The 24670-nt window shown below is 40.8% G+C and overlaps 1 protein-coding gene across 1 annotated transcript in view; it reads left to right on the forward strand.

The window, feature by feature from the left end:
• The first annotated feature begins 464 nt into the window (after positions 1 to 464).
• Positions 465 to 24670, forward strand: part of LOC126183332 (8-oxo-dGDP phosphatase NUDT18) — a 161168-nt gene continuing 136962 nt past the window's right edge. The window contains exon 1 of the mRNA XM_049925197.1: positions 465 to 791. Within this exon, the coding sequence (XP_049781154.1) occupies positions 686 to 791 (106 nt within the window). The 5' untranslated portion in view covers positions 465 to 685. The remainder of the gene's footprint in view (positions 792 to 24670) is intronic.

A 24670-nucleotide genomic window follows, 5' to 3' on the forward strand; every position in this document is an offset into this window, starting at 1 on the left:
GTGTTTCCAACGACTTAAAAAAAAATACCAATTTTAGGTTTGCGAAAGGGTTAATTGCTCTTTTCTCTGTTAAAGAACAATAAGCAGCTGCTTTCTTGATCGATGTAATCCGTGATCTTACCTATCTACAGACTTGTGTGACTCTAATGTATTCCAATAAATGCACCAATGAACTCCCTAGGACTGATCCATAGCAACGAATTTAGTTTTTACTGTGTATGCAAAGAAGAGAAACACTAGACTGAACAAACAGATGCCTGAAACATGTTTCGCACCCCTATACACACGCTACGATTTGTCTGGACTGATGTGATTTGGGCGCACAAATATGAGCAGTTCTGCTCAAACCTTCATCGTCCAGGCTTGCGCACATATCATACCTGTAAAAATCTCCTGTCGACCCCCTACGATCTGTCTGCGCAGATAGAGCGTTGTGTGTAGGTCCACCGACTTTTATGCCAGCAGGTCAGTTGACTGGCGGTGTGTTGGTTTGCGACTGCATGCGCAAGTTTTCGTTGCCTGTGAAAACACGGCGTTCTGAAGAAGCTTGATGCATGTTTCCTATGGTAATGGTTGGTGATGATGTAGGCAGCAGTAAAGGTTAAGTAACGGGTGCACAGTGTTTACTGTATTTGATGTGCCACGGCTGTCCTTTTTTATAACAGTACTTAGTGTGAAATTAAGTATGGATCGAATAGAAGACACAATTTCGGCTATATTAAACGGCCTCGCGGCGGATGAAACGCAAGATTATTGCGATTTTACATTGGAGGAACAAAACGAAGCAAGTGGTAGGTGTGCCTGTCATGTTTTGTGATTTTACAGATTTCATGAGTTAGCGTAATAAAATGCCAGGAAATGTTAAGAATGGGAGACAACCGAATAGTCATTACTTCCTTGATGTGAAACAGGTGTAGGATTATTATGTTTAGATGGCTGTGTTTATTAGCCGAATGTTTTTGTGGTTCAAGTGAGGTGAATGGTGACGATATTAATATTGTCTGGGAAAAAAGTCACATTCACTGTGCAGTTGTGGTCTGATTTTCGAGCAATAGTGTAATGCCTCTAAGCTTCGGAGAACTTAGTTCGTATGGCTTTGCAGTACGAAATATGTAGCATCACTCAGTCTGAACCAGGAAAGCCAATTCTAGACACCCCCCTCCACACACACACACACACACACACACACACACACACACACACACACACACACACACTCTCTCTCTCTCTCTTTCTCTTTCTCTTTCTCTAAAGTAGAGCCCTTGTTTAGCTTAATCTTGTTTGTGGATGGAGACCATGGTTTCCATTAGGCTACATTGTTTCAAGCAACACCCTGTCAACCATTTTCAATGTTTTCACTGTTATCTGCCGTTTTTTTAAGACTATGAAAAAGAATCTTTTTAAGAATAAGAATCTTTATTAGCCGTTCTTTATTTTCTTATACAATGGGCTTCGTCAGTAAGTTCAATTACAGTATAAAGATGGTTATATTCTCATAACAATGTATATATAAATCATAAGAAATTTAGTGTAGTACAATAGCACACACTTGGAATTTTATATATTATTAATTTTACAATAAAAAGGAAGACATTATACAGATTTATATTAAGCAGGGAGTATTCATGTTGATGACACTATGTCATTATCATATACATGTTGATAACACTATGTCATTATCCTAAGCTATTGATACAAATTTAGGTCCTACTACAGGCAGAGGTACCTTTCTCTATGTTAAAACAGCAAATCTGCCATATTACAATCTTTAAATTCATCAACTGAGTAAAATGTTTTCCCTTTGAGCCATTGACCGAATGTTGTCTTAAATTTACTTTTAGATACTGTTTGTACAATTTTAGGGAGCATATTAAACAGTTCGAGGCCTACATATTTATAACTGTTATGTATCTTAGTCTAGAGTATGGCAGATCAATTGTGTGTTTTCGTCTTGTATTGTGGGTGTGGACAGATGACCTAAGGGGATATTGAGCTATGTTTTCTTTTACGTGTAGTAAGCAATAATAGATGTACAAACAAGGAACTGTCATGATGTTAAGTTTTTTGAAATGTTCCCTGCATGTATCCCTAGGAGATAAACCCACTATACATCGAAGAGCTTTTTTTTTGCCATCTGAAAATTGATATTGAATTGGGAGAATTTCCCCAGAGCATTTGGTATTTATATTTAGGCTTAGTTAGTAAGACTAACAGTGTTTTTAAATTTACCATAAATTCATATTCACTAGAAGAAGGTGTGCGATATACAGATGCAACAATAATATTATGTTTAGGTATATGTACAACTGTAGCCTCAAAGATGGTGTCTATACACAGGTCTGTGACATCAGTAATAAAGTATTGTAGATTTTGTCCATTCTTAATATATATTGCAACACCCCCATGTCCAATTGTTGATCTGCAGTAACTACTAGCTAAGGAGTAACCAAATGGAATATTGAGGTCAATTTCTGATGAATATAGCCAGTGCTCATTTACACTAAGTATACCACAGTTGGAAGTTTCTAACCAGTACTGCAATTCTTCCAACTTCTTTCTTAAAGACTGTATATTAATATGTAAGAACAGAAGACTATTTTTGCTAACCCTGGGCATTAAAGATGAGGGTTCAGATTGTCTTCTTAAGGGCACTTCTAAACAGCTGATATCTCATTTACAACTTTTCTCCACAATACCGCAATGAATAGTGTAGGAGTGATATATCACAAATTTTAAAATGCGCAGAACCATAGACACTAAGTTCTTTGTATGTTACCGAGCGGGGTGGCGCAGTGGTTAGCACACTGGACTCGCATTCGGGAGGATGACGGTTCAATCCCGTCTCCGGCCATCCTGATTTAGGTTTTCCGTGATTTCCCTAAATCCTTTCAGGCAAATGCCGGGATGGTTCCTTTGAAAGGGCACGGCCGATTTCCTTCCCCGTCCTTCCCTAACCCGAGCTTCCGCTCCGTCTCTAATGACCTCGTTGTCGACGGGACGTTAAACACTAAGCTCCTCCTCCTTTGTATGTTCATCATTGTATCTGTCGCTGTTACAATATTATCTGGTCATTAGAGGACAATATGAAAGCAAATCTGGTGTTAGAACTACATGCTAAAGCATTTAATACTATTTCTTTTTATTTTATTTAAAACCTAGCCTCTTAGATGTTTAAGCTGTGTAGATTACGACTACTCGGAGATCTACTGTGAAAATGTAGTGTGTTGTCTTACCTCCCCCCCCCCCCCCCCCCCCCCCACATGTCTATATGGAATCATATTCTGGGATAACCCATCAGTGAAGAAGACAGTGTTTGTTGTACAGAAGCGTGTAATAATCAGAATAAATGGTGTCACCTTTAGAATCACTGGGTAAATGACTCTGTAAATAATTGGAAACACTGAAAATAAGTCTTGAAGTGTATTTATGGTATTGCAAAGTTTATTTTCAATCAGTCACAGTTGCAAAATGACAGCAACAAGAAATACCTTGCCCTTCACTCAGCATTAGTATCTGACACAAAGGAGTAAGGTGTTGAGCCATGCATATCTCCACCTAGTGATGATAAAAAATAATGGAAACACAAACTGAAATCGTCTGATTGACAGTTCCTAGCCCATAGAGGAATTGCTGAATGTATAATAATAATGGTGGTGGTGGTGGTGGTGTGTGTGTGTGTTTGTGTGTGTGTGTGTGTGTGTGTGTGTGTGTGTGTGTGTGTGTGTTTGTTTGTTTGAGAGAGAGAGAGAGAGAGAGAGAGAGAGAGAGAGATTGGGGGGGGGGGGGGGCACATGTGTTTGTAGATGATCTGGACCTCTTAATGTTTTGTCTCAGATCAGTGCCAACCTTGTCATTCATATAGTTAAGCAGTAGTACTTTAGTAGACTAGCTGTTGACCAATTCTGTTTTGTTATGCTGTGCTGTATTTGGATTGCTTCTGCTAAAGTATGCAAAATAGTTCCTGGTTCATTGTGGATTCTACCTACAACAATTAGAAAATAAAGCTCATTGCTCACATAGAGGTTCATTGCCCAATATGGAGCACAAAGCATAGGTATGATGACTGCGTTGTTTCAGAAAGTTGCACAATATCCCCCTACAACAGTCTACACAGAGCAGGAATTGTTCCTCTGCTGCCCCCATGCATTGCAAAAATTTGAAAAAAAAAAAAAAATAAAGTTCATACATAGTTTGCAACTCAGAAGTGTCTCACCCAATTGAAACAAAAGAGAAAATTTGCATTTTGAGTTAAGAATTGGAAAAGAGATACAAGGTACAGAAAGGCAGATTTATCACATATTGTTGTTGCTGTTGTCATCATTGTTGGTTGTGGGAGGGGGAGGGATTTGACATTTAGTATCTCGATCAGAAGCTGGCAGTAACTTATGTTGTTTGTTGCTTATTGTAGCTCCATCAGTATTATGAATTTTTAGTCTTCCAGCTTTTTTTCCATTTCAGAGGTCAAACAGTTATTGGAATTATTATACAATTATCCTCTGTTTATAATTTTACATGCACACTAAAAATTAAACACCACTTCCTATGAATATATTGTAAACTGATCTGTGTATTTAGTATAAAAATTTCATTTAATGTTACGGTACATGGAATTATATTTAGACAGTTACAATGTGAAAGTTGAGATTTTCATTGCAGTAAGCTCATTTACTTCTATAGTGTTCCAATTTCAACATCCAAAGTTCTCTTTAAACTTAAACATATTAGAGCGTTACCTGCACTACTACACTTTTCGTATTCAAATTAAGAGAATTTTGTATCAAACAAAAATATAAAACATTATATCTTAGTAGCAACAAAAGAGAGGAGAGACGTAACATAGATTGGCAAATGACAGTAACTGATGATGTGTAGGACACAATTGTGGGCTTTTTAATTCTCAGTCTTGAATTGTACCATTACTCTCCAGGCGGCAAATGATGTCTAACACAGTGACAACAAAGTTTGCCTTATAACTAATGTATAGTAGAAATGATTATGTTGGAGTTAAGTAACGATTGTCCTATGTTGCAGTACTACCTATTGGTTTTGACCTGTGACGCCATCAAGATGGTTGACACTTGTGTTTAAAGTTCTTGATTTACTTGTTGTGGCAAATTCTGATATAATACCAAGCTTCAATGGTTGCCTCCATTGTCAGCTGTGACTAAGTCTGACTATTGAGTAACTGGCGAGGCTCTCTCTGTTATACCCAGAGGATGGCATCTGATTTGCTGGGTTACATCATGATGACCTCATAAGTGGCATGTACTGAGGTGGCACCATCTATGTCCGTAATTTGTGTTGCACTCCTATCCAGCTGCTCTTGCTGCACCATCACTCGTATTGGGCAGTAAAGTGTGAGACGTCTTCTTTTGACTCTTTCTTTATCAAGAGCAAGCTTCCATACATTGCTAAGCAGATAGCTGGTGTGTCTATTAAAATTGTTTTCACATAGTCTAATTTCGACTGCTTCCCTGCTCGCAGAATGCAAATAGTGTGATGGGTGAGCAAGCATCCTCATTTAACAGGCTGGGCTCAACCACTGCTGATTTTTTGAAGTTTATGTGTTTAAGATGATGCTGATTTTCAGCACAGTGATTTTCAATAGTCTGTACAGGCTGGTCTACACAACTTTTGCCACACTCACAAGGAATATTGTAAATTCTAGATACGCTTGGGTCAAGCTCATCTGTAATGGGTCACAACATTTCTTTAATTTTTGTAAATGACCAGAAGACTGATGATTCCATGCTTGTTTAGGGCTCTTACCTCGTTAGTTGTTGCACCACAGAATGGAATCCCTGCTATGTGTTGGTCCTCCTCACTTCCTTGAAGTTAATATAAATTTGAGATAATCTTGGCCTGAGAGTACAAGGAATTTATGATATTTCTTTTGAATCTGGCAAAAGTTATGTGGAGCAGTCTATACGGACTGTTGCTGATCACTGTGCTGAGCATCAAAGTCACTTTAAATACAGGAATTTAAAAAAAAAATTAAAAAACAGCCATGGCTGAGCACAACCCATTGGAAAAGCACAAGATTTAGTTTGATCAAATGAGAAAACTTACTCGTGCATCATACTATTAGACTAGCAGTTGAAATTAGGCTATGTGAAAACAGCTTTAATGGAGACATCAGCTATGCACTTAGCAGTGCATGGAAGTGTGCACTTGATAAAGAAGGAGCACAGAGGAAGATTTCGTGCAATTTACCATCCGATGTGAGTAATGGCACTGCAAGTGAGCCTCGATTGGGAGCACTGAAATAATCTGTGGTCGTAGAGTGCTGTTTCCATGGGGTCACCAGGGCATAGTCCGACCAAACAGATGCCATCCTCTAGGTATAAAAGTGAGAGCCTTGCCAGTTTCACGAGTCAGATGTAGCCTCCGAAAGTTTTGGAGGCAATCATTGAGAGCTTGAAATTTTATCTGACTTTGATGCTGCAAGTGAGCTGAGCTTTTTATGCAAGGACTCCATTGTGAAAGGTTTCGTAGCCATACCCCTATTGCAAGCTTATGCAGTAAAGCAACCATGACATCACTCATTAACTACATATGTGAACAGACACAAATAATGTGAAAAACATTTAATTGTAGAAATAATGTGATACTAATGGGGCAACATAGGAATTCGGGGCTTTAGGCGGGGATAAACTAAATGTCCGGCAGTCTATAATGAAGACATACCAAAACAAAGACAAATAGGTAAATCAAAGCAAAGCAAGTCCTCCGTAAGTAGCAAAATCACAATGAAAAAGCCCAAAAAAACTGATATCAGAAATTTCAGTCAACCTGAATAACTCAAATGAAGTCCACGATGCCACAAACACTCGCACATAACTCCATAACCCGGTACTGGAAATTTCACTCATTTATATAGCTAAAATGAAATCTGCAGTACCATAAAACACAACTGACCCGTATAACTAATATCAAAAACATAACCTCACTATTGTTGGTAAAACAACCTCCTTAATACGTATTGGTCACAATCCAGTATAACTACCAACAGCTGTCAACACAGCACAAAAAAGAAAAACAATCGTAAAAATTGCATTAACACCCACTTGCGCACACAAACTCACTTGCCATACATACTGCAACAAAAAAAAACATACTTACCAACAAAAGTCAGCTGACACACAAATCTGGCAATTGAGTGATAGCAAAAATAATGTCATCAGTGTGGTGTCTGGCGGTGACACCACAATCTGCACCTTCTCTCAACTGGCCAAACCTAGATTTCTCAATCCAGGAACCCATCCAGGTAGAAAGAGGTACATTTTCCCACTGACAGTGCCACATACTCTACATCTACATGCATACTTTACAAACCTCCACACGATGCATGGCACAGGGTACTTTGTATCACTACTAAACATTTTTCTCTCCTGTTCCACATGCAAATAGAAAAATATGTCTCTATGGGCCCTAATTTCTTGCATCTTGTCTTCATGGTCCTTACATAAAATGGATGTTGGCAGCAATAGAAACATTCTGCAGTCGGCATCAAATGCTTGTTCTCAAAATTTGCATGGTAGTGTTTTGCAGAAAGAGCATAGTCTTCCCTCCAGTGATTCCTATATTCACAAAACATCTCCATAGTACTTGTGTGCTGATTGAACCTACTTTCTTTAATCTGACCTGGTGGGGATCCCAAACACTTGAACAGTGCTCGAGAATGGGGTGCACTAACATTCTGTATGCTGACTCCTTTCTAGATGAGTTACACTTTCCCAAAATTCTCCCAATAAACTGAAGTTAAACATTTGCATTCCTTACTACCAACCTGACATACTCATTCCATTTCATACTGCTTTGCAACGTTACATCTAGATATTTAATCAAAGTAACTGTGGCAAGCTGCACTCTACTATTACTGTATTTGAGTGTTACAGGGCTCTTTCTCCTACTTGTCTGTATTAACTTACATTTTTCCACATTTATAGAAACCTCTCATTCATCAGACCAAGTAGAAATTTTCTTTAAGTCATCTTGTTTATTCCTGCAGTCACTCAATGACAACACCTTCTTGTGTCTAGTCTGGGATGTAGCAACTTTGTTCAGTCTCATACCTTTTCAAAAAACATAACACTTCACACACTTGACAGTGAAACCAAACAACTGTCGAAATTTACTTGTGGACAACATGTTGTCCCCTATTGTGTTATGCGGAGACCTACTCGTGAACTACATTGTCACATATGTAACTAACAAAAAATGAAACAAAATTAAATCTTCAACCATAAACAACACATTGCACTAATAATTCCAAACCCTAAAATGAATCTATTGCCCATAACTGCCAACTTCACAATAACCCACTAATGAACCACCACAAACTCTTGCAGTGTTGTTCTCACAAACAGAACCCAGGAAGTCCAGTGAATCACTAGCAGCACTCACAAACAATTTAGAAACATAGACATCTCAAACTAGAGTGTGCCATCTGCAAATGCAATCCATTTCAAATATACCGTGCTACCATGAAATCATACACCACAATACAGTTGCATCATGGTTCAAAGCAGATGTCTGGTATCGTTACCTGCAAGCAGAACAGGCTTTTGTATATTTCAGTACAGAACGGACCCAAGTAGTTTCTAATATATTGTCGTATGCGAGCTGTAAATCATCGGAAGTTGTAGGAGGACCACTACTCCATTTGAAGTAGAATTTGATGTTCACCTAAGTTATGGGAGGAATTAATAACAATTCCTGTTCGTATACTTGTGAAGGATTTCATAAGCCTGTGGCTGTCTAAGTGTAATCCATATTAAAAGTGCAGGAAAAATGTTTCTTGAAGTGTAAACTGAAGTAAGGAAGACATTTATTCCCCCCAGGGGACTCGCATTTCTTTTGCGAGTACCCACTTGGCTACCACGAGGCCCCAGCCTATGCAGCATTGCTTCCTTTCTGTGTTGCAACTATATACTTCCATTATCCCTTTCCCTCTCTGCCTCTCCATTAGATGGTTTTTTTGGTGCAGACCCTGCTTGATTTGGAAATTGAGTTTACGCTTCTGACATTGTCTAAAACTTTTCATTAAATAAATACATGGGCCCCATTGTTGGGTTTGACCTGCCACCAATTTTCATAACTCTCCACAAGTGTAGAGCGTGAAGGGAAGGTCGCACAGTGCAGTATATGCATTTCCATCGTTGCACCCTTCCCTTTAATAAGGCAGTACACCCAAAACATAGCGTGGTAGCCATCCCATTGTGGGGAGGGTCAAGTACCTGCATGGTGGTAGCCCCCTGACCATGCAGGGATTGTACTGTTGGTGCCTCAGGTGAAAACTCCCATGTCTTCCAAGCAGTGTGTGTCCATCGTGACTGGGGCACGGGGACTCCAAACAACAGACTACTGGCCAGGTAGCCGTTGTTGAAGCTGGGTGGCATCCATTAGGAGAGCCCCCATGGCTGACAGCATGGTGGATGAGCTGCAAATGAAGTGGATGAAATTATCTTGTGCTGATGGACATATGGTCCCAGAAGTATCTGTGGATGGAAAGTACTCATTTAGTGCAGAGAGAGATGTCCTAAAATGTTCCCTTCCCTGTGTATGCAGTGTGTGGAATATAGGGCTAAGCAGCAAGCGGAGAAATACTACCCCAATAAGCAGTTTGCACAAGGACTGATGGGAATCCCTTCTTGGCCAAAAAGCCCTTATTCTTTGTGGAGAACGTAGAAGACAAGTTTGGGGGAGTGGCAACCATCTCCATAAAGAAAAGTGGGTCTAGTCCTGATCGAAACAGCATCTTCTGCCAAGTCACTGGCACTGCTAGCTTTTAACAAGCTAGGGGAGTGTACACTTCATCTCTTGTGTCCATAGGGGGCCAAAGGACAATGCAAGCGAACGCTCCTTGTACCTCTCTCCCCACCTGTGTCAGATGTGGAAAGTGCCATTCTCCCTGCTTGCCAGATTGCACCATTTTCCAGGGAGAGGAGGAAATAGAAGAATATAAGACTCTGGGCAAACTAACTACAAAAGGCCAAGAAAAAGTATGAGCAGTTGCACCCAGCACATATAACAGTGTCATATGCTACAGCTACAACGACACTGTCCCCTTCGGCGACAGTACTCCTGCCCATTACACTTCCTACAGTTAGCCCTCAGGGCCTCTTGACCATGCCTGGCCCTCTGATGATTGGAGACTCTACTGTTACTGTTCCCCGCACACCTGATTTGGGATCGTCGGCTTCCCACCCACTGGACACATGTGTCTCTACCTCCCAGCTGGAGACAAATCACCTTTGTCTTGCTTCTCTCACCAGAAAGGGGTTTTTCAAGACACTTCCTTCCAAAGTTTCTGCTGGTCGACAGCTGGACACCAACCAATGACTGAATGTGCCACTGGCTGCTGGTTGCAGGGCTTTGCGATCATCATCATTACCTTAAACTGATTCAGTGAAGGCCTTGCAATCATCCAAATCCTCTAAGGAGAGGCAAGATAAGAAGTAGTTCTTCAAGGAGGAGGAGAGTCCGGTGGTCCCCATGCCACCAAATCCTCTCTGCTCCATTCCTGTGGTTTAGGTGGAGATTCCAGTGGCCCCAGGTCACACCACACAATGGAACTTGGAAGCTGCGTGTGTTTATGCTATAACCCATCAACCAGTGGCAGCAGATGACCCTGGGTTATAAAATGCCTCCTTGGTCCCTTCATGGCCTCACAGTAAATTGACATTACTCTCCACTCGAATTGTAGCAGTTTTCTCCACCACTTGGCTGAGCTATGACATCTTTAAACACTTCCCCTGCCTTCTGCATTGCCATTCAGGAGACATGGTTTCTAGCAACTTGTACCCCAGTACTTTGTTAATACCAGGGATGTTATAAGAATCGCACTAACTATGACAGGGTACCAGGTGGAGTTTTTTCTGGCCACACAATATAGTGAACTTGTGCTTCTTAATACCCCTTCGGGGACTGTGGCTAATCGTGTGAATACATTTCAGGATATTACCATCTGCAATGTATACCTCCCTCCTGATGATTAAGTGTCTCAAGACATATTATTTGCGTTGGTTTCTCAGCTCCCTGCCACCCCCCCCCCTCCCCCCAATCTTCCCTAATTTTGGGTGGCTTCAATGCCCATAACCCTTTGTGGGGTGGAACAATGATCACTGGCCACGGTAAAGACCTCGAAAACTTACTGGCACAACTTGACCTTTGTCTCTTGCATACAGGTGCCCCCGCACACTTCAGTGTGGCGCACAGAACTTTCTCGGCCATTGACATTTCTATCTGCAGCCCATGTGTTCTCCCAACCATCTGCTGGAGAGTGGAGAGTCCAAAATGACCTGTGTGGTAGTGTCCACTTCCCAATCTTCCTATTGCTCCTTCAGCATCACTGCCCTGGACGCCTGCCCAGATGGGCTCTCAGCAGTGTGGACTGGAGTGCTTTCACCTCTACTGTCACCCTTGGCTTCCTGCTGCGTGGAGATATTGGTGAGGCAGTCTAGAATATTATTCTTTTGGAAGCTGATTTAGTGATCCTCTGTTCCTCAGGACCACCCCAGTGGAAGACAGTGCCTTGGTGGTCATCAGAAATAGCAGAGGCCATTAGACATCGTAGGCAGGCTGTCCAATGTAATAAGCAGAACCCATCGATGGGGCACCTTATTGCCTTTTAGTGGCTCTGTGCCCGGCTCTGCCACCTAATAGAATGACGGAAGTGAGAATGCTGGGAATGGTACATTCCAGACATTGGACCATGTGCCTCTCCTTCACAGGTTTGGCCAAAGGTCACACATAGCTACAGATATCAGACACCTGCAGGTGTACCTCGTATTACATTGGATGGCACTGTCTACACTGATACAGACACCACTGCTGAATATTTTGCTCTGCATTATGCTCAAGTCTCTGCATCTGAGAATTATTAACATGCCTTTCGTGTCCTAAAACAGTGTGTGGAGCAAAAGCAATTATATTTTACTGCATGCCACTGGGGCTACATAATGCTCCATTCAGCGAGTGGGAATTTGTCTGTGTCCTAGCCCACTGCCCTGATACAGCCTCAAGACTGTACCGCATCCACAACCAAATCGGTGGACTGTCAGTGTCATATCCTTACTATCTTTAACTGCACCTGTAGTGAGAGCGAATTCCCATCACGGTGGTGAGAGAACATCACTGTCTCAGTACTGAAACAGGGTAAGCACCCTGTATAGAGATGGACAGTTATTGCCCAATTAGTCTCACAGTGTTCTCTATAAGTTGCTTGAACACATGGAGAGCCAACAGCTGTGGTGGCTCTTGAGTCTTGGGGTTTTCTGACACAAGGCCGTTCCCCTACTGGTAATCTGGTTTACCTAAAGTCTGCCATCCACACCTTATAGCTGTCTTCTTCAACCTGAAAAAGGCATATGACATCATGTGGTGACACACATCCTCACTACCTTACACAAGTGGGGTCTCCGAGGTCCGCTCCCAATTTTTATCCAGAACCTCTTGTCTCATCATATTTTCTGAGTTCAACTTGGTGCCTCCCACAGTTCTCTCCATATCCAAGAGAATGGTGTCCCACAGGGCTCTGTAGTGAGTGCCCTCTTTTTCTGGTAGCCATCAATGATATAGCAGCAGTTGTGGAGTCCTCGGTATCACTCTCTTTGTATGCTGTTGACTTGCCTCTACTATTGTTCCTTTAGTGTGGGTGTTGCTGAATGTCTAGTGCAAAGTGCCATACGAAAGACACAGGCATGGCTTTGTTTTCAGCCACCAAGACTTGCATCATGCACTTCTGTCAATGTCGTTCTGTTCACCCGCAACCAGAAAATCACCTCGACAACCAACTACTCAGTGTGGTCAAGACTTATCACGTTTTATGACTGGTCTTCAGGGCTCATTTGACGTGGATGCCCCATCTTCGTCAGCTGCAGCAAAAGTGTTGGCTGCACGATAGTACGCTTTGCTGTTTGAGTAACACCAGCTGGGGTGCAGATTGCACTACTGTACTGCTGCTTTACAAAGCCTTGATAGAATCCTGCCTTGATATGGGGGGTGTGGCATACGGTTCGGCATCACGCCCAGCAGGATCCAGTACACCTCGGGGAGGGGGGGGGGGGGTTCAACTAGGGAAGAGAGCCTTTCAAACTGGCCCTGTGAACAGCCTATTCGCGGAGGCTGGGGTCCCTCCATTACAGGTCAGGCGCCAACAATAGCTTTTCAGTTATGCTACACATGTTGGCAGCTACCCTAAGAATCTGAACCACCATATCTTGTTTCTAAACACGGAAATCCATCGCCAATAATGGCAACACAGATCAGGGATTACGATTGTAATCTTTGTCCATTCCCTCCTCTCTTGAACTCCAGTTGTTGCTTCTACCACCTCTCCTGGCCCACTCACATACACACATCCATGGTGCATCTGTTGGCCACAATTTTGTCTTAACCCATCTCAACATCCAAAAGACTCGGTTCACCAATTTTTCTCCATCCTTGGCACATCTTGGGGTTCAGAAGTAGTATATACTGATGGCTCAGTGGTTGCTGGTCATGTAGGCTTTGCTTATACTGATGTGGGACATACCGAACTGTGCTTCATGCCAAATGGCTGTAGTGTTATCTTTGTGGAGTTCATGGATTTCTCATGCTCTTGAGCATATAAATTTCTCCATGGGTGAGCCCTTTCTCATCTTCAGTGACTCCTTGAGCAGTTTGCAAGCTCTCACTCAGATTTACCCTTGCCATCCTTTGATCATGGCTTTCCCGGATTCCTTGTATGCCCTTGAACAAAGTGGACACTCAGTGACCTTCATCTGGACCCAGGGCCATGTTGGGATCCCAGGGAATGAACTCACTGATATCCTGGCCAAACTGGCTACCAGTAAGCCGACTCTTGAGATTGGTATTCAGGAAAGAGACCTCCAATAAGTATTAAATCGTCAGGTTTTAGCCATCTGGAATACGGAGTGACTCACCCCGACTTCACCAAACTAACTACAGGTGATAAAGAAGACTAGAAATTTGTGGACGTCTTCCATGCAGGCCTCTTACAGGGACTCTACCGTCCTTTGCCATTTCCTCATGGGCCATACTTGGCTGACTCATGGTCATCTCCTCCATTGTGAGGACCCACCCAACTATCATGAGGTTCCACATTTTGGTGAACTGTCACAATCTAGCCACCAAGCGGTGGACTGTTAATCTCCCTGACTTGCTACCTCTGTTGTTAGGAGATAATGCCTCAGTCACTGACTTAGTTTTACATTTTATTTGTAAAGTGAGCTTTTACCACTATACTTAACGGAGGGCCACTTAACCTTATTGGCTCATTGAGGGATTGGCAGAACACTTTGTTGCCTCCTCTGCTCAGACCTGGCTGTGGCTGTCTGAGCTTGGTGGTCCACCCCAGCCATCACTGTACCTCCTCTTTTACTCATCTTCCTCCCTCTCGCGTGGTCTGTTACACTTGTTCGTCTTTTGCCTTTCTGTGACCCACTCGACAGGCAGTTTCTGAGTGGGGTACCTCTGGTAAGTGGCAGGAGCTGGGGGGGGGGGGGGGGGGGAGGGGTGGTGGTATGTCCTGTCATTGCACTCTGCTTTCAGGGCGCTTTCGGTTGCTCCCCAAATGGGGCACCTTGCCTGCCTTTCTTACTACGTCTCCTGTTTCCTTCTTTTTTTTTTTTCTTTCTTATGTAGCCTACATTGACCTTTTGATCGCAGGGTTTTCTTATCCTAGGTTTTGCATGGTAGGCCACCTCTGATGTACAGTAATGTAGACTACTGTTGGACGAAAGAGTGTCTGAGAAGGTAGTAGTTTGGTCCCTTTAAGCTTCCAACCAACCAAGACATTTATTTGTGATTGGCCGGAGAATGTTGATGTGCACAATAAGGTAATACAGTGTTTTGTGATGATCATTGAAATAACTGTTTCTGCCTTTAAAATGATACCAAATTTGTGACATTCTCTTAAACAGTGAGGTCAGATATGTAAAAAATGTATAGTTCATTGGCTTAGTGGTCAGACTACAAAACTGAAGGCTAGGGTTTCAATGTCTAGTCAGTTCAGATACTCTTTCTGTCATTTATAGCCTCTTTTACCTCTAGCAATGATTTGTAAATGCAAAAATTCCATGTCACATTATGGTTTTTAGTTTACATTAAACTGTAGGTTCCTCTATAATTTGGGGTTTGTTAGCTCATTGGTCAGAGGATAATGTCTGGTGAAGCAGCACTGTTGTGGTAAAGCCAAGCTAGGCATTGAGGACAACTTTACGTGCTTATCTTAACAACCAAACTAAATGTGTCCATGTAATGTAATTTGACCGTTTCTTTTCTAAAGCTTTGTAAGTAAAAGATAAGAGCACACGATTTCCTGTAGCTACGGTATGACTGTTGCATTGTGAAACAGGAGCATTCACAGGAAGCAGAAGTAATGTGCAGTGAGCAAAAGTAGGAAAAATATGCAGAAGAATAGAACTATGTTTCTTGACCTAGCCAAACTTCCAATTTCTCCCTAAGTCTTCTGCGCCCAAAATGCTACCAATGCTTTTACAAGAAACCTCCAAATTGTGAGTAGTAAGGCCTGAGCTGAAAGCTGTGAAGCCACAATAAGACTGATATTTAAATCTTGCTTGGGATGTTTGCTTACTGTATTTATGGGTCTTAGTGTTGAACAATCATCATCCTGCACAACATAATGTTTTCTTATGCCTGAATGGTAAGGGTATGTCACTCAACAGTGCCACCTGAAGGTTATTTTTTCTTTATAATGACAGAACACCAAATTCTATTAAAATGATAAAGAACTTTTCACCTCAGGACAGTTGCGACCACCTTCATTACAGTAAATAGCAGAATGTTACTATACTCTTGCAATTACGTCAGTGTTACCTGAGATCTTTTACAAAACTGCCTGTGTAATACTTGAAACAACATTAGGAATCCAATATCCTTGTTTATAAAACTAAATTTTCTATCCTTGTTTATAAAACTAAGTTTTCTGCAATTTACTATTATTTGAATTCTTGGTTCTTCAGAAGTGTTAGTATTGCAGGTGTGTGGTCACTTAAACAGCCAGTACATCCATTCACAGTGAATGAATTTAATTTTTAAAGTGTTATTTCATCAACACTCAACTTACCTATATATGGGTATATTGTCTGTGACTGATAATGGTTATAAAACAGTTTCAGATTTGTTGCAATTTCAGCCTGTTAAACTATTGCAAGCCTTTGGCACTGTGATTTTCTGCCATTGTAAAGTATACAGTTACATTGTAAAGTATACAGTTCCCTGCCATATGTAGCTATTGTGAACATGTCTCTAATCTATCTCTCACATTACATTTATCAACAATTATTTATGTAAAGCCTTTGTAAAATATTGGATGTTAGTACATTAGTCGAAACAAACAATTAGGAAATGGAATGTTGAAAAAATTAGCTCATGAATTCACTTTGATGCCATGTATGGGAATGTGTTAAAAGTACACTGCATTCTTTGTGTAATAGCAACAAAATAGGAAAGGGCAATTTTTGTACAAATTGAAAAGCTCAGAAGTAGGCCAAACAACTATAATTACAAGCCATAAGTAGGTTAATACTGACTTTTGTGACTTAGCAAAAGCCTTATTAAGACTAAATGCATTTAGATTTGTTTTAAAGCATCTCCAGTGGTCAAATGTTTTTGTTACTTATATCATTCTTCATAGTCTTCTACATATATGTGGTAGATTTTAGGACACAGCACCATCAGTAATGCTAAACGTATTCGTGTTTTTATGTTGTGAAGGTCCACTGCCATCTTGCCATTTCATGTACTTCAATAAGGCATTTAGCATTCGTAGAAGATGGTATTAAAGTATGTAACTCATACAACTACAGCTGGGGAAAAATGGGGCCATAAAACAAAGAAGACAACTTCTATAATTACTGTTTTCCCACTGTGAATGGCGTAGGCTTGATAAGGGTGATAATTTGTACCTGAGAGAATTTTTGGCACATTATAAAAACAATCATTTTTGATGCAAATACAAGAGATATTCAGGAGGATTCAAGTGTGATAAGTTTAATCTTTATACTTGTTAGTTGTTTATTTCATAAAATCAGGTACATATTTTGGGAATGAAGCCCGTGTTACTGTCATCAGCGATATGCTGGTTAAGATGTTTTGCCACTGCCTTTTCCTGGCCTTACGAGGTCAGGTGTGTGTGTGTGTGTGTGTGTGTGTGTGTGTGTGTGTGTAAAAGGACAACACGGAGGAGAGAGGTTGAAACCCATTATGAGCACATAGCTTAGTCTTATCAAATAGTACCAAGGTGGACTGAACTTCATATCTCAGTCCCATGGTCAGATCACCATCAAGAGTATTACATGGTCTCATTTATTTCATGACTTGTCAGTGGTGCATTAATCCTGATATTCCTACTTTCTTTCACTCGATGAGACATTGTGTGGATGTTCAGAATTTTCCTGTTGTTGTGGTCTTCAGTCCTGAGACTGGTTTGATGCAGATCTCCATGCTACTCTATCCTATGCAAGCTTCTTCATCTCCCAGTACCTACTGCAACCTACATCCTTTTGAATCCGTTTAGTGTATTCATCTCTTGATCTCCCTCTACGATTTTTACCCTCCACACTGCCCTCCAATACTAAATTGGTGATCCATTGATGCCTCAGAACATGTCCTACCAACCGATTCCTTCTTGTAGTCAAGTTGTGCCACAAACTCTTCTTCTCCCCAAATCTGTTCAATACCTCCTCATTAGTTATGTGATATAACCATCTAATCTTCAGCATTCTTCTGTAGGACCACATTTCGAAAGCTTCTATTCTCTTCTTCTCCAAACTATTTATCGTCCATGTTTCACTTCCATACATGGCTACACTCCATACAAATACTTCCAGAAACGACTTCCTGACATTTAAATCTATACTCGATGTTAACAAATTTCTCTTTTTCAGAAACTCTTTCCTTGCCATTGCCAGTCTACATTTTATATCCTCCCTACTTTGACCATCATCAGTTATTTTGCTCCCCAAATAGCAAAACTCCTTTACTACGTTAAGTGTCTCATTTCCTAATCTAATTCCCACAGCATCATCCGACTTAATTCAACTACATTCCATTATCCTCGTTTTGCTTTTGTTGTTGATCATTTTATAACCTCCTTTGAAGACACTGTCCATTCCGTTCAACTGCTCTTCCAAGTCCTTTGCAGTCTCTGACAGAATTACAGTGTCATCGGGCGAATGTCAAAGTTTTTATTTCTTCTCGATGGATTTTAATACCTACTTCGAATTTTTCTTTTGTTTCCTTTACTGCTTGCTCAATATTCAGATTGACATCAGGGAGAGGCTACAACCCTGTCTCACTCCCTTCCCAACCACTGCTTCCCTTTCATGTCCCTCGACTCTTATAAGTGCCATCTGGTTTCTGTACAAATTGTAAATGGCCTTTCGCTCGCTGTATTTTACCCCTGCCACCTTCAGAATTTGAAAGAGAGTATTCCAGTCAACATTGTCAAAAGCTTTCTCTAAGTCTACAAATGCTAGAAACGTAGGTTTGCCTTTCCTTAATCTATTTTGTAAGATAAGTCGTATGGTAAGTATTGCCTCACGTGTTCCAACATTTCTACGGAATCCAAACTGATCTTCCCCGAGGTCGGCTTCTACCAGTTTTTCCATTTGTCTGTAAAGAATTCGTGTTAGTATTTTGCAGCTGTGACTTATTAAACTGATAGTTCTGTAATTTTCACATCTGTCAACACCTGCTTTCTTTAGGATTGGAATTATTATATTCTTCTTGAAGTCGTAGGGTATTTCCCCTGTCTCAAACATCTTGCTCACCATATGGCAGAGTGTCAGGACTGGCTCTCCCAAGGCCATCAGTAGTTCTAATGGAATGTTGTCTGCTCCCGGGGCCTTGTTTCGACTCAGGTCTTTCAGAGCTCTGTCAAACTCTTCACGCAGTATCATATCTCCCATTTCATCTTCATCTACATCCTCTTCCATTTCCATAATATTGTCCTCAAGTACATCACCCTTGTATAGATCCTCTATATACTCCTTTCACGTTTCTGCTTTCCATTCTTTGCTTAGAACTGGGTTTCCATCTGAGCTCTTGATATTCATACAAGTGGTTCTCTTTTCTTCAAAGGCCTCTTTAATTTTCCTGTAGGCAGTATCTATCGTACCCATAGTGAGATTAGTCTCTACATCCTTATATTTGTCCTCTAGCCATCCCTGCTTAGCCATTTTGCGCTTCATGTCGATCTCATTTTTGAGATGTTTGTATTCCGTTTTGCCTGCTTCATTTACTGCATTTTGTGTCATAGTTAGTGTGCAGCCATCACCCCTTCACAGACCTGGTGTAGCAACTGGAAGGTGCTGGAATGTAGGGCGTGGGGAATGACAACCTGGTTTCCGTCTCGTTCTGTACTCAGTGATATTATCCTTTTCTTAAGGGGGTTAATGAAGAGTTTTGTGATTTGGCACTTTTGCTGCCACTTCTCCCTTGTTGGCCAGATACTAGTAATTCTTTCTTGTTGGCCAGATACTAGTAATGACAATTTCTTTCACAACCTGCTGTTTCAGAGTGGAAGCCACTACATAAATGTGCTAGAAACTTCAGCTACAAAAATGGGTATTCTGGGTATTCCATAGACAACTGGTACAAATACAACACGTGAAATAGTGTGAGCACATGGCCTTGACAGAACAGTTATCTGCTAGTTTAACAGTGGTGCACACAAGAATCTGTATAATGAAGCTTATCCAAATAGAGAATTGGGTGAACACTTACAACCAACAGTGTTCACTAATAGGGTCTTTTGAAGTCAATGTAGTTGGGGTCCCAAGGCTATGTTGTAATGGGCCTTGGGTAAAGAACTATTGAGATGTGCTCTGATGTACCTCAACTGTTTGCATTCCTGTACTATCTACTCCGTGTCATAGTTAGTGTGCAGCCATCATCCCTTCACAGACTTGGTGTAGCAGCTGGAAGGTGCTGGAATGTAGGGCATGGGGAATGACAACCTGGCATCTGTCTCATTCTGTACTCAGTGATATTATGCCTTTATTTAAGAAGATGCAGTGACATAAAAAGCTCTGTTATTGACTGGCAGTTTGATGTTAGTAGGCCAACAATTTAGTAGGTATAGTAGCATTGCCCATAGTGGAGCATCCTGCCTCATGTCTTATGCCTCTTTGGAATGCATTAATTGCAAAATTTTCCATCTAATTTAAGACTGCTGCACTGGTTTGGAAGCAAAGCTCATTTGCTTGACCAAATTTGGTGCTTAAACTTAGTGGTGTTAGAGACAGGGCATCTGAATTGGCATGCTATCTAGCAATATGAAAATGAAAATGAAGTATTGTAATTATGAAATCAAGAGCTGTCAATCGCTGAACTGGTATGCTATTTTGTGCAGCTTATTGAAGATCAGTATCAGGTCTTAATACAGGGTGATTCAAAAAGAATACCACAACTTCAAAAATGTGTATTTAATGAAAGAAACATAATATAGCCTTCTGTTATACATCATTACAAAGAGTATTTAAAAAGGTTTTTTTTTCTCTCAAAAACAAGTTCAGAGATGTTAAATATGGCCCCCTCCAGACACTCGAGCAATATCAACCTGATACTCAAACTCGTTCCACACTCTCTGTAGCATATCAGGCATAACAGTTTGGATAGCTGCTGTTATTTCTCGTTTCAAATCATCAATGGTGGCTGGGAGAGGTGGCCGAAACACCATATCCTTAACATACCCCCATAAGCAAAAATCACAGGGGGTAAGATCAGGGCTTCTTGGAGGCCAGTGATGAAGTGCTCTGTCACGGGCTGCCTGGCGGCCGATCCATCGCCTCGGGTAGTTGACGTTCAGGTAGTTATGGACAGATAAGTGCCAATGTGGTGGCGCTCCATCCTGCTGAAATATGAATTATTGTGCTTCTTGTTCAAGCTGAGGGAACAGCCAATTCTCTAACATCTCCAGATACTGTAGTCCAGCACAAACACCCATTCTCTGTAAACTGTTTATACCAACGTTTAATACACCACCTATCAGGAGGTTTAACACCATACTTCGTTCGAAATGCACGCTGAACAACTGTCGTCGATTCACTCCTGCCGTACTCAATAACACAAAAAGCTTTCTGTTGAGCGGTCGCCATCTTAGCATCAACTGACGCTGACGCCTAGTCAACAGCACCTCAAGCGAACAAATGTACAACTAAATGAAACTTTATAGCTCCCTTAATTCGCCGACAGATAGTGCTTAGCTCTGCCTTGTGTCGTTGCAGAGTTTTAAATTCCTAAAGTTGTGGTATTCTTTTTGAATCACCCTGTATATCTCCATGCAGAATGACTTTCTTTGAAATAGGTGTAGAAATTTGAATAGGATATAAAATAGCCATGCCTGTTTTCCAATTTAGCATTAGTTTCTTTGACATATGGAATGAATATTTTATGTGAAAGTTACAGAGGCTTCACTGTTATAGGAGTTTCAGTGTTCTAAAGTGCCAAAACTGTGAAGTGTTGGCTTCTAGGACCAATGGTTTCCCAGTCGGAGTTTAGCTCAGAAGTGGACCCAACATTGCTGTTCTTTAGTGCAGCATAATTTTGTTTGTAGGCAGGCAACTATTTAAAAGGAACTCTTTTTATGCTAAACTGCAAAAGTTGGTTGCACGATTGTGGCTGACCTTGGAATGAACTTTGCATAATAGTTTAGCACTCACTGAAATTGTTAACTCTGTAAGTGTTTGATAGAAAAGGAAAAAGGAAGGAACATTGGGATTTAGTGTTCCGTTTACTTAGATGTGGAAAGTTGAATAAATATAGAAGATTGTACAATTACCGATTACTATGATGCTGTGTTTATATTGCTGCTGAGAATATAGGCCAAGTTTTTGATTCCTTCTCTGAATGATTTACATTTTTGCAAATTGGAGTGCAAGCCACAGTATTGTAAAATCTGGCAGAAGAGAGACATTATTTAAGTGGTGACATTTTGTATACGAGTTTATCTAAAAACTTGGCACATGCCAGAATACCTTTATAGTTGCTCAAGGTAGTGCTTAAACAGGCATGATCGTAACTTAGATAAAAATTTTCCTCCATAATGGCTGAATGGACTGAATTTGTTAGTCTGCTGGTTGAGTAGTTTCAAATTAGTGGACTGTAGCTAACCATTAAAGCCGCACCCCCAAGTCTTTAAGGAATGTAACTCACGTCTGTAAGATGCCGCATCACCTGAATTGTGTGTCATACAATGATATGCCTTTGTGGGTACATTCAATGGTATATGTGGATACTGTCTGAAAAATATTGTGAATAGGGTTAGCTGTAAAGAAGTAATAAATTAAAGTGTCTTGCATGGTGCTGCAGTTGTATTGCATGAACAGGTAAAATATAATAATCATTATGTGAAAGGTGCCAGTGATAAAAATTTTGCTAATTGTAATACTTTCAACCTATTGAGTTAACAGTCAGTAACTATATAAAATGTTGAAAATCAAATTGTTCTTGCCCCTGGAAGCCGTTAGATGGACAACCAAAAACTGGGACTGTGCCCTTGATTAGCCATTTAGTAATACAGATAAGTCTTCCGAACTGGGTCTGAAAGATTTAAAGTTCCCATACAGACTTGATCATCTGTGGCAAATGTAACCACAAAGGCATGAATGAGAGAAATGTTTACACATGAGACTTGGGAGAAGTCACACTTGACACAAAGCCAAAGTATTGGTGTATCACAGAAAATATGATTGTCCTTGCTTTTTGCAGTGGTGACTTGTAGCGTTTTTCTCATAAGTGACCAAATTTACAGAGTTGATAAACGGTGGCAGCTTAAGCCTTGGAGTATTATAGGGCCCATCCAGGAAAAAAAAATGCCTAATGGAGTTAGGGGTCTGTTATTTTACTAGCTGTGCAGCAGATAAAAATCCAGTGTCTTACCACTGTTCTACTTCACATGAGGAAGAATCAGAAGACTTGGAGGCACTGGCATGGAAAACTTTCTTCAAATCGTAATGGAAAGGGATAGATGGTGAATTAGTAAAAATGGCTTAATTTATTTTGACATTTAATGGAAAAGGTATCCTAGGGAACACATGGCTTATGTTTTGACTGCATCACTTTGGCTTGTAAAGGAGAAGCAACATGGAGCATATGTGGTTAGGCTGCACAGTGTGGAATTGTTTGTTCTCTTCTCTAGCATGTGATAATTGCTCTCACACGATGTAGAGATTACACTGGGTACCCTGAAGAAAGAAAAATACAGGAGCTGAGATAGTGAAGCTGATTGCTACTATTTTTCTTTTGGTCATCAGTCTGCTGGCTGGTTTGATGTGGCCCACCAAAGCTTCCTCTCTTTGCCATCGTCTTCATCTCAAAGTAGAATTTGCATCCTATGTTGGGGATGTATTCCAGTCTGTCTTCCCCTGCAATTTTTACCTTCGACAGCTCCCTGTAGTACCATGGCTGTTATTACCCAATATCTGAAGATATGTGCTATTATCCTGTTCCGATTTTTTGTCATTGTTTTCTATATGTTTCTTTGTTTGCCGATACTGCATAGAACCTCCTCATTTCTTACTTTATAAGCCCATCTGACTTTCAACATCCTTCTGTAGCACCACATCAGAAATGCTTTCTCTTCTTTTCCAGTGTTTCCACAGTATATGATTCTCTATCCTACAATGCTGTGCTCCAGTGTATGTCCTCAGAAATTTGTTCCTCAGATTACTTCCTGAAATTACTTTAGATGAAAAAAAAAGTCTACAGAGCTATGTAAGCCTATATTCACTACCGCATTGACCTCAGCTCTTTAAATGCCAATCTGAAAGTCAACACTTCAACATAAGTGCCAGCTCAAGCATCTGCCTTTGTAAATAGAAACACAAGAGTGCATCAGCTCAAAACCTGCTGCTCCTTCCACACATGAAGAAAAGTATGTATATACCAGCACAGTAAATCTTCTAGTGCCCAACAGACAGACTCAAGAAAAAAGACAAGCAGTGCCACTTTCAGGAAAGTACCACAGTCTCCACTGAAAGAAAAAAAAAAAAGCATGAAGGGGATATTCAGGTGCAGGGAAATACAGTTTGCAAACTGTTGGGCCATGCGAATCTCTTTGTGTCTGATGGATCTATTAATTTCAGTACAGAGACGTGATAAAGTGGCATCCATACACTAGCGGAACATTGGTGGGTACAGAATCCATGTGGAGGAACTGAAACTTGCAGCACAGCAAAGGCAATTGTGCTAATTTTTACGGCACAATTTTTATGGATTTTGACTTTTCTATGCAAAGTGGATATAGCATCCACAGTAAGGGTGACCTCAGTGCAGAGAGAACTAATAGTGAGCGACTATCATTGCAGCTGATGCATATCGCATCTTGTCTTTCCACCTACTTACAAGCAAAAAACCAACTTAACAAATCATTTAAATGAACAGCATGTTGCCATATTTTCCACTGAGGTGATGTACCACAGTTTTAAATCTGAATCATTCTGTATCATAGCAAGATGTTGCAATTGTGATACAGAGCATGCAAATAACTAACTGTAAATGTGAATCATAAGGTCACTAGAATTTACTCTGTATCTACCCCCTCAGAAACCAGTATATCAGAAGATACTCAATAACCACATGACACAGTTACCTTCCCCATTCCTCTTATCTGCAGATCCCCCCAGGGGGTCCACAACTC

This window comes from Schistocerca cancellata, chromosome 4 (genome assembly GCF_023864275.1).
Source record: "Schistocerca cancellata isolate TAMUIC-IGC-003103 chromosome 4, iqSchCanc2.1, whole genome shotgun sequence".
Taxonomy (NCBI): domain Eukaryota; kingdom Metazoa; phylum Arthropoda; class Insecta; order Orthoptera; family Acrididae; genus Schistocerca; species Schistocerca cancellata.